General features: G+C 33.7%; 1 protein-coding gene across 1 annotated transcript; it reads left to right on the top strand.

Annotated features, from left to right (window-relative positions):
• The first annotated feature begins 4,258 nt into the window (after positions 1–4,258).
• On the top strand, positions 4,259–10,077 carry LOC122225595 (islet amyloid polypeptide). Its single transcript, XM_042948445.1, has 3 exons — positions 4,259–4,449; positions 4,776–4,870; positions 9,784–10,077. The coding sequence occupies exons 2-3, from the start codon at positions 4,791–4,793 to the stop codon at positions 9,971–9,973; spliced, it is 270 nt and encodes an 89-aa protein (XP_042804379.1). The 5' UTR covers positions 4,259–4,449; positions 4,776–4,790; the 3' UTR covers positions 9,974–10,077.
• Positions 10,078–11,683: the final 1,606 nt, after the last annotated feature.

Genomic DNA, 11,683 nt, shown 5'->3' on the forward strand with positions numbered 1-11,683 from the left:
AACAATTTTGTAGCTGTGTTGTATAAAGTCTCCTTGTCTTTCATGAATATAAACCTGAAAAATGTTACATATAAAATTGTATAGTGTTTAGGATTTGTTTTTAACAATCTGGTATGGAGTGGGAGGAAAGTAGGTAGGAATATAGAGAAAATAAGATATATTTGTGATTTGATAATTATCAAAACTTTATATACATTTGAAAGTTTCTGTAACAAAAAATTTAAATGTAAATATTTTAAAAATCCATCTAATATTGATACAATCAAAATGTTTTATTTTTTAAATTTTTTTAAATGTTTATTTATTTTTGAAAGAGAGAGAGAGAAAGCATGAGCAGAGTAGGGGCAGAGAGAGAGGGAGACACAGAATCCGAAGCAGGCTTCAGGCTCTGAGCTGTCAGCACAGAGCCCAATGAGGGGCTTGAACTCACAGACCATGAGATCATGACCTGAGCCGAAGTCGGACGCTCAACCGACTGAGCCACCCACGCGCCCCTCAAAATGTTTTATTCAAATATTAGAGGAACAGGATAAAGAAGAAAAGTAAGTGTGCTGTTAAATGCTAATTCTTGGGGTGCTTGGCTGGCTCGGTTGGTAGAGCATGAAACTCTTGATCTCGGGGTTGAGTTCAAACCCCATGTTGGGTATAGAGATTACTTAAAAATCAATCAATCAATCAACCAATCAAGTAAATAAACTAACTAACTAACTAACTAACTCTTTATCTTCCAGAGTAGGGTATGTGCTGTCAGCACAGAGCCTGATTTAAGGCTTGATCTCATGAACCATGAGATCATGACCTGAGCTGAAACCAAGTCAGACACTTAACTGACTGAGCCCCCCAGGTGTCCTAAGAAGAGATTATTTTCAAAATATGGAGAAAACAGCTAAAATCGCTAAAAGTGATTACCAATGGAGAGCAAAATTCAGAGGTAGGCTGAAGGAAGACAGAAGACTGCTGTTTTTATTATTAGACTTCTGATAGTATTTGATTTTTAAAAATTGTAGACACACAAATTTGATAAAAAATAGAAATTATTTTCTAAAAGATTTATAAAATATATTTTGTAAATTTGATGAAAAGCCCATTAATTTGTATTATTAATTATATCCTAACCTGGCTCTCATTTTAATGCTCTGTTCCCATTCACTTGTTCTCCATACTTAATCCATTGTCAAATCATGTAATGATCCCAAATGTGATTTGAACTCATTTACTTTTCTACTGCTCTGCTATCACCCTATGTGTGGCATCACTGTCTCACATCTGGACACTGCCATAGTCTTCCAACAGGTTTCCTGCTTTTACTCTTGCTCCCCTCTGATCCAGTCCACCCACAGTAGTCAGCCTGATGTTTTCTTTATTATTTTTTTATTACTTTTTTTATTTGAGTGTAGTTGACGTACAATGTTACATTTGTTTCAGATGTACAACACCACATTGATTTTTTAACGCTATAATCATCTTTACACCAATTTCTCCTTTAATTACCTGAATTTTCACATGTTGTTTCTCAGATCTTAAACACTTTCCATTACTTTTTCCTTTGTCATCTCTTATGGTTTAGGATTCAACTTAAACATCACCACTTTTCTTTCTCTCACTACCAAATTAGTTTTCTCCACAGCACTTCACACTTGTAATTACATATTCACTTGTTCACTTTTTTGATTTTGTTTCCTTCACTGGCTCTAAGCTCCCATGACAGCAGGGACTTGGCTTTGTTCACTGTTGTAGCTCTAGTCCCTAGAACATTCCCTATCATAGAATGTGTCCTTAATCAGTGTTTATTGAATCATTGAATAAATGGAATGTGCAATAGACCAGATTTTCTCAAACTTTAGTGTGCATACAGTCACCCAGGGAAGATATTTTTAAATTAAAAAAAATTTGTTTTCAATGTTTATTTATTTTTGAGAGACAGAGCATGAATGGGAGTTGGGGCAGAGAGAGAGGGAGACACAGAATCTGAAGCAGGCTCCAGCTCTGAGCTGGGCTCAAACTCACAAAGCATGAGATCATGACCTGAGCCGAAGTCAGAGACCTAATTGACTGAGCCATCCAGGCACCCCAGGAAAATCTTTTCTTAAATGCACATTCCAATTCAGTAGCTCTGGGGTGGGGCCTGAAATTCTAACAAGCTTCCAAATAAGGCCAAAACTGCCATGGCATTACTTACGCTTGGACTAGCAAGGCTAAAGTGGGTACAAAGATGAGTGACAGTAATGTTTGTCATGTAGGAAGGAGCTTATTATCTGGAAATGGAGTTACCTCATAAAGACAATTTACCACCTCCACTTTCAATAGTGTAGGAAGCATGAAAGACCTAAAGCTGTTAGAGATTGGGATAGATGTTGACCTTACCAAACATTATACAAGACTGCCTAAGGCCATATTTGGCTGCAACTCATTTGAAGTGTTATAATAAGATACAACATTTACAGGAAGGAATTAGCAATTCAGTATATGAGAACACAGATCCTTTATAACAAAGAAATAAATATCATGGAACAAGGAGATGAGAATTTGAATTTCACTTTGCCCTGAGTAGCTGTGCAACTTTAAGCAGCCACTTACATTCTCTGAATCACTGTATCACCATCTAATGATGAAAACAGATGTGTGAAGATGAAGTGAGGAATCATATATCAATTAAATAACTATGACTGACATAAGGTAGCCCTTAAAAAGATTCAGGTTCTCCTGTTCCTTTCTTAGGTAGAACATTTTCCTTATAACATTAATTTCCTACAGGGAGAGAAAACCAATTTTTGAATGTTATGTTTGGCACCTTCAACATCTCAGAGGGGAAAAAAAATAGGGAAATAAAATAAATATGTAGCTAAAAGCAGGTATTTTGGTTTAAAGGAACACGAGACCATAAATCAGAAAAACCAAGCTTTGGCTCAAGGTTTCAAAATGAACTAGATGTATAATGCTGAATAAGCTATTTAACATCTCTGGGCTTCTGTTATATTTTCTAAATCATTGTATATACTTTGTTAAATACATCAATCATTTTCTTACAGGAAATTATCATTCTTCCAAATCACTTGATTTTTAAAAATATTTTTTAAGTTTATTTATTTATTTTAAGAGAGAGAAAGAGACAGAGAGAGGATGAGTAGGGGAGGGGCAGAGAACGAGGTAGAGAGAATCTCAAGCAGGCTCCCAACTGTCAGTATGAACCTCCCCCACTCAGGGCTTGAACCCACGAACCATGAGCTAATGACCCGAGCCGAAATCAAGAGTCAGACGCTCAATCAACTGAGCCACCCAGGTATAGCCCAAATCATTTGAGTTTATGTTTTCTTTCTTTTTGGAATATCAGTAAATTTTACAGAAATATTAAAATTGCAGAATCATTGGATAATTAGAATAAGGATTGGGAAAACTGATTTTTTTCCTGAAATTTTTACTAACCACCCTCAAACTATATTACTAAGCTTTAAAGAATTATATGAGTTCAGTGAACTTATTTTTTTTTACTTGGAGTACTTCCATCTTTTTTAGATTGCATAGATATGCATATTTCCACAAGCATTTGGAATTTGTCTTACTTGCTACATCGGCTATTGTCATAACTTAGAACATTAACTTAAATATAACTTAGAAATACAAGAAAAGAAAGAACAATTTGGTGAAAATAAAAATAACAAATTAAATATTCTTTCAAAGTAATTGTGATGTTTCTATGTAATAATAGAAAGAGTCAGCAAAAAAATTCTTAATCACACAGATATGTGTCTCTATTTAAATGCTGACAAATGAATTTGGGGATTGAAAATTATTGTTTTGCTGCCTTTAATCTTCCATCCCCATTTCATTATAAGTAGCTTTCGATTTCTTTCTGTCCCCACCCCCCCATCTTTTTAAGTGTCTTTTTTTATCCACCCTTGGCCTCATAGTTTACTCTACTACTGAATGTTCATGGAATTAAGCCATTGGGGTCATTTGGCTTTAGCTTCCTCATTAGATTCTTCAATGTCCCTGGCTTCACTCTTTGCATATAAACACATTTGTTATTCTTAATCACTTCTTTCTATCAATCCTTTACTAGAGCATACCACTTAATCTTTGAAAATCCACTCTTGTATTTCACAAAAATGGAAAATTCAAACTTCTGCTGTGTGTGACACACCATTAACTGCACAAAGACACTCTGTATCTGCTACCTTAATATTTACTGATGTGTTAATGTAATATAATAATGACCCATCTGCTTCTGCTGTCTATGAGGCACTTTCTATAGGGATGGAAATTAATGACAGTTTCTCTGAGCTGCCTGATGTCAGAGCCGGGAAAGGTGTGAAGAGTATATAAGAGCTGGATTACTCATTGGCAAGTGTGGGGGCAAATACTCCAGTGGATGCAAGCTTGGGATTGTTTATAAAGCTTTCTTACCATTAGAGGCATTCTCTGATATTGCTGACGCTGAAACACTAAAAGGTAAAGAGCTTCCTGTTTATGGGAAAATATCGTTTAGGGAAGCTTAGATTTGGGATCAAATATATACTTATTTCAAAGAAAGGCTAAAGCAATAATGTGGTATAATATCAACTTTCCAGATTGTTTAGAGAAGGAAATTGGGAAATTGAAAATTTTGAAAATATTTGAAAATTGTTTAAACAGTATCAAGAGACTGTATCAATAAAATTGCTATATTTGGAGATTATGTTTAAAGAGATTTTTTTTAAAGTAGGCTCTAGTCTCAAGTTCCATCAATCAGAGCTATAAGACATTTCTTGATTTCGATGCTGAATTATTCTTTTCAGAAAATTTGAGAAGCAATGTGCCTCCTGAAACTTCCAGTAGTTCTCATTGTGTTCTTGGTTGCACTACACCATCTGAAAGCTACCCCCATTGAAAGGTTAGTAACAAAAAATCCTGTTTCTTTTGTAAAATGTGGGAAAATTAGAATTAAAAACTGCTATATAACTAACAGCCCTTATGGCATTAGATTTCTGATGAAATCATGCTTAAGAACAGTACATTAAACTGTTTATCTGTTCCTTGAATTCTGTGTTCTTTAAAGAATAACACCAGTGGTTGATGACTTTCTGACAGAACTGACAGAAAGGAATGGAATAGTTCCAGTTTTATCAAGAAATATGCTTTTGCATAAGAGACTCTTAAAAACTGAGAACAAACTGAGGGGGGGTGGGAGGGCAGAAAGTGTGGGTGATGGTTATTGAGGAGGGCACCTTTTGGGATGAGCACTGGGTGTTGTATGGAAACCAATTTGACAATAAATTTCATATTAAAAAAAAAAGAAAAAGAAAAAGAAAAATGCTTTTGGAAACTAGAGGGGCAAAACCAGAACATGAAGCAGGAAAAGCCAAGGGTAGTATTTTCCACTATATTAACCTGATTCTAAAACAAACTGTAAAAACTTAATTAAAGCATATATTTTATAACAGGTGGGATTTTATTGTCTATTTACAGATTTCTTTTTCTCCTTGGAGTGCTCTGGCAATATCCAGAACTTTTAGATCTCTTTCTGGAAATCAAAATACATAGAAATAATCAGGGGGCAAATTAAAAATTTTAAGAACTAGTTAAAAAGCCATTTGCAGTCAGGCTCTGGGCAGATGGTTCAGAGCCTGGAGCCTGCTTCAGATTCTGTGTCTCCCTCTCTCTCTGCCCCTCCCCCATTCATGCTCTCTCTCTGTCTTAAAAATAAATAAACGTTTAAAAAAAATTAAAAAAAAAAAAGGGTGGCTCAGTCGGTTAAGCGTCCGACTTCAGCTCAGGTCACGATCTTGCGGTCCATGGGTTGGAGCCCTGCGTCGGACTCTGGGCTAATGGCTCAGAGCCTGGAGTCTGCTTTGGATTCTGTGTCTCCCTATCGCTCTCTGCCCCTCCCCCGTTCATGCTCTATCTCTCACTGTCTCAAAAATAAATAAATGTTAAAAAAAAATTTTAAAAAAAGCCATTTGCTCTTAGGGGTTTTTTTCTATATTGTTAACTGTTCTGTTAATGAAATAAAATTATAAAAAAATATATTCTTCATAAGATTACTTCTGAGCTTAACTAAATGTAAATTAATACTTCTTAAAAATGAATTCAGTAGGTAGCATATTCACCAGAATTTCCTAAAAAGGTTTATTTGAGAAGGTGTCATGTCATTTAACTGGTAATATTTTAAGGAAGTCTAAAAACTATCAGGTGATAATGTTAGCAGTAATTACAACTTTCAAGTGGAAAGCCTTTAAAACGGTAATTCTTTTATTTAAAAGATTCTCAAGTCCAAATGCATACATATGTCATATACAATATAGTGAGGATTTGTTTGTACTTAAATCAGTTTGACTCCTTGTAGTCTTTTAGGACTGAACTTACACATTCTTTAACACCAAAGAGAGTTAAGTTTATATTTGAAGAGTTTGCTTTAAGTCATATTAGAACTTTTCTCATAGAATTATTAGCATCTTGTCCATTTTCCCTTGGGGTGTTTTTTCATTGAGGTGGCAATCTGTGGTGATACGTATATTTCTACAGCACCCACATGAAACAAATAGCAGGAGTTATCAGACTTCCTTTGTCCTTTCAGGCTTATTGAATTTACAGGATATTCTCAGAATTGACTCTGATTTTCAATTGGATTTTTGTGGATAAAAATAACTAAAACTGACATGAAGTTTCTGGTAAACCAGCAGAACAATAGAATGACAGGAAAATTAGCAGTATTACTTCATAATTCTGTCTATATCTTGATCTTTTCTTTCATTAGGTATAGACATTTGATAAGCACCTTTATGCAGTATGGCTTCATGGATATTAGTTTATTAGGAAGTGAATTTCACTTGAAAATAAAATAGTATATAACATTATTATCAAGTTATTTTCACAATCTCTTACTTAGAATCTTCATTAGAAATACTTGTAAAGCATTCTTCAAATTGCTTTTTAATGGGTTTCCTGAAATGAGTATGTCTCATCATTTTTTTAATGAAAATTTATCATCCTGAGCTGTTCAACCATGTAATATTCTATAACCTCAAAAAAATCTTCTTCAGAAAATGACTCAAATTTCAAACACCTTTAAAAGACAAAGCTGATGTTAATTTATCATTCATTGAATGTGATTTTTCTCATAAAATTTAATCATCTCACTTGAGATCTTTTTTAACTTCTACACATGTATGAGGTGAGACTAAGAAGTAACAAACTTGGGGCACCTGGGTGGCTCACTTGGTTAAGCGTCAGACACTTGATTTCAGCTCAGGTCATGATCTCACAGTTGGTGGGACTGAGCCCTACATTGGGCTCTGGGCTGATGGCACAGAGCCTGCAATGGGATCCTCTCTCTCCCTCTCTCTCTGCTCCCCCTCGTGCTCTCTCTCTCTCTCTAAAATAAAAAAAATAAACAGTTCAAAAAATCTTAAAATAAAAAAAAAAAGAAGTAACAAACAGACTTTACAAGTCATACTAAAAAATAGTTATTTAATACTCTTGACTGGAGCAACAGGTTCATACATTTGCCCACACCTTTTAAACACTCAGTTGTAAACCTGCTTAGCAGATAATCAGAGATTATCTAACAGTATAATTAACAGAGTTTTCCAAGCTATACACATAGGAGCTTGCTGTAGGAATTCTTATACTTCCACAAATGAATATTGGGAGCTAGAGCAGGGATACAGTTTAAAACTTTTAAAAACCCTGAAACTGAGGTGTTTTTAAAGAGAGACAATTTAAGAGTGATACTTTAGCTTACAGTCTTCACTTTTTAAACTCTTAAAGTTAAGGACATATGCATGTGTATAAATTGTCAATAGCTTTGAACCAGTGTTTGTTACTAGATGGCAAGCCTTGCCTACCCAAGTAGTTAAAGAGAACAAAATGCCTGAAAGTAGGGGCGTGATGCCTTTTACTAACCATTTAATCTGTCTTTTTCCATCCTAATAATAGTTTGGGATAGAATCTTGTACATACTGTTGCTATGTTTACATGAAAAGTTGTGTTTGTGAAAGCATTTGCACAATAATGAAATCAGTCATCATAAAAGCTCTTAATATTTCTGTTTAGTAGAATGATGGTTCTTCTAGCTAATCCAAATAAGATAACATTTTGGTTGGAATAATTTTAAATCCTGTTACAGAGCTTGAGAGCAATTATCAAAGTACCACTCAGATTTTTAGCAAATAGACTAGTTCACACTCTACTCCAAGCATTTGCCAAACATATCTTGGAACAGATATCATCTTTCCAATTTCACTCAGAACTTTATTTATTTCTTTATATTTATTAATTTGAAGTGTTTGGGTCAAATTCTAATTTCTGCTTTTTTCAAGAAAGGTTTATTCTGTTTCAGAATTAAATGTCTGATGTATGAATTATTGGTTTAATCCTTAAAAAGCATTAAATCATTCTTTGGAAATGCACATTGGCCATGCTTACGACACATGCAAAGAGAAATAATTAAATAGATAATATGAATAATACTATCATATATACCAAGTAATTATGTCTCAGAGTGGATTTCCTTTGCCTGAATAATTGGTTTGTCAGCATACACTTAGACTCAACCCAATACCTAATACCAGAAGGTATCATCCAGATACCTAATGCCATAAGAAATTATTGTATTTAGGAAAAAAATATGAGAATAAAAACTCTCAAGTTTCACATGAGATTTAAAAACACCCTGAGGCTATCACTATACAGAGATACAGGTAAGAAGTACTCTCCACATAAAGTAAACACATTGAAATAAAATATATGCATTGGCTTCTGAACATTGCTTCATACCTATATTTCTTTCTCAGTTTATACTTATCCTAAGTTTTGCCAATATTTTTATTTCTATGGAGCTGAAATTAAAACATTTCCCTAGCTTTTATAATCAGCTACAAAAAGGAAGCATGTTATTATTCTGTATCCATTTCCAATATCATTTTGAGAGCGCATTAAAACAAAAGGTGGTACAAAAATGTAGAGTTGACATAAATAAATTCTGTAAAAAGAAACAAAAGTTAAAATTCAAATCAATTATTTAACCATAGTGATCATTTCTGACTTACCCATAATATTATTATGCAATTGTTCCAGCTGGCCGAAAGAATGTGGTGAACATTAATACTATTAATATAAAAAGTCTTTTATTTTAACATTCAGTCTAGTCTTATTAAAATTGTTAAAAGGAACTAAGTAGGTGGCAGAAAGATAGTAACATTCATGTATTTATATTAAGAGTAACAGAACTCCCACACTACAATAGTCCAAGTGTAGGAACAGATGGTAAATTTGATTCTCTTGAGACTTTATAATACTTGAAATTTCTTTCTTAACACCCCTGATTTGATGATCTCAGGGAACTTAACAAAAATATCTTACACTGCTTAATTTTTATTAGAAAGATGTGGGAAATGAATATATATGTGTTTAATTCTACATATTCCAGATTCCATATACATTTTCTATTCTAAATGCTTTTTATATATTGGGAACTAGATTCATCAAGATTTAGAAGAATATAACATAAGGAAACCTTTTATTATTGTTACTGTTTGGAATATATTCTAAGGTTTCAAAGGATAATACTAGGAAATTCAACATTGACTATAATGGAAGTTTTGCTGTATGATTTCCTAGTCAAAAATCGATTCTGCTGCATTTTCAAGGTGTCAAAAAAAATCTGTTATCCAGCTGTTTCCAAACCAAAACACTGAGTTACTTATGTAAAAGTAACCAGTTCCCATTGATATATTTGTTGTCACATTAATATATCCAACCATGAGTCTAAGTCTCTAACCTTTCATATTTGTTCTATGCCACCAGTAACCAAGTGGAAAAGCGGAAATGCAACACTGCCACATGTGCGACCCAACGCCTGGCAAATTTCTTAATTCGTTCCAGCAACAATCTTGGTGCCATTCTTTCTCCTACCAATGTGGGATCCAATACATATGGAAAGAGGAGCACAATTGATATTTTAAACAGGGAACCATTGAATTACTTACCCTTTTAGAGGTCAATGTACCTCTAGAATTCTTCTTGTTTCATGTACAAATATTCTAGTGATTTCCTGTGTAATTTAACATTAGCATGAACCTGCGTCTGTGTGTCCCATGTTTGTTGCCAGTACATATAAATTGTCTTGAAAAGAATTGTTTTAAATTTAACACTAATTAAGGTCCCGTAATAAAAAGTCAGTATCTTTAAAAGTGAAGTGTTCTTGTTATAGATTTTTATTTTAAAAACATTAAAAAGTCACTCTTTAGCTTGTATTGCTATGGCTTGAGTTTGAGAACAAAGGAGAAAATGGTATTTGGAAACTTGGTAAATTGTAAACAGCTAAGAGTAAAGTTAAGAACATTAAAAAACCAGTAATCATAAGGACCGTTGTTAAGTAATTCATTTTGCATTAGATTTCTAAAATGAGATAAAATGCTACGTAAAAATTTTAATTATTTTTTGCTCTTAGTCAAAATATTTTTTTGAAATTATATTCTTTGCTGGATTTGCTGGTACTAGAGGTTATTTAAAAATCTTAAAGCAATTTGTGTTCATGAGGGTTTCATTGTGTGTTATCATCGATGTGCTTTTGTTAAACATATATGCCTTTTATTCTGCTCAACTGACTTTCAGCAAACCTCAGTCATATTCTGATGCAGCGTATTGCAAAAGCAACTTGTGTTCCTATTAATCATGTTTTCAACTAAAAGACCACAGACTTCTGGGAATTGTATACTGTATGGTGATTTATTTTGTTTGTTAAACCAATTGGACATTTCTGGCAGAGGTTACATATGTATGATACATTTTTTTTTGAAGGAAGCTGTAGAATTGGCTATGAACTGTAATGTTTCCCTCTAAGTCTCATTTATATAGGGGTATCTGCTTTTCTCTGTGAGTTAGTTACCTTTGGAAACAGCATTAACTGAGATAAATTGCTATCATGCTGTATTATGCCATTTCTAAAAGCACTCAACTTGTATTTAAAAAAAAAGTAGAAAAAAAAAGCATCTCAATGTTAGTGAGAATCTGACTCATTGACTTGATTTATACATTAAAATTTCCCCTTATGAAGTATGCCTTAGATTGTCATATTATAGTTGTTTGTGTGTATAGGTGTATAGAAACAGGAGATGATATTTATAATGATTTATGTCATAAGTTGCATTTTGAAATAAATAAGTTAATGTATAAATTCCTATTTGTGATATTAAACTGTTGGCCCTTCTTTCAAAGTGGAGTTGAGCTCAACATTTTAAATTAAGCAAGGTATGATTAAATTATAATTTCTTACACTTAGTTATTTAAAAAATTTCCCATAACAGTCTAGTTTATGTTTTTTAATATTTATTTATTTTGAGAGAGAGACATAGACAGAGTGTGAGTGGGGGAGGGGCAGAGAGAGAGGGAGACATAGAGTCTGAAGCAGGCTCCAGGCTCTGAGCCCAACACAGAGCCCAATGTGGGGCTCAAACTCACAAACCGTGAGATCATGACCTGAGCTGAAGTCAGTCACTTAACCGACTGAGCCACCAGGTGCTCCAATAACAGTCTACTTTAAATAAAACTGTATTGCATATCAACTCTATAGCAAAATTATGTGTGATTATAGTAACCTAACAACCTCTGGTGCTAAGGAGTGAAATGTAGTTAGGGTAGCTATGTAACTTATTCTAAGCGGGAGATTTTGGGAAAGAAAAGAATTTATTATATTGATATAAGA

This window comes from Panthera leo, chromosome B4 (assembly GCF_018350215.1).
Source record: "Panthera leo isolate Ple1 chromosome B4, P.leo_Ple1_pat1.1, whole genome shotgun sequence".
In the NCBI taxonomy this organism is placed as follows: Eukaryota; Metazoa; Chordata; class Mammalia; order Carnivora; family Felidae; genus Panthera; species Panthera leo.

Coding starts and splice junctions, on each gene's coding strand:
- LOC122225595 (XM_042948445.1), top strand. CDS start 4,791: ATGTGCCTCCTGAAACTTCCAGTAGTTCTCATTGTGTTCTTGGTTGCA. Junction 4,871..9,783: donor AAAGCTACCCCCATTGAAAG/GTTAGTAACAAA, acceptor CTATGCCACCAG/TAACCAAGTGGAAAAGCGGA.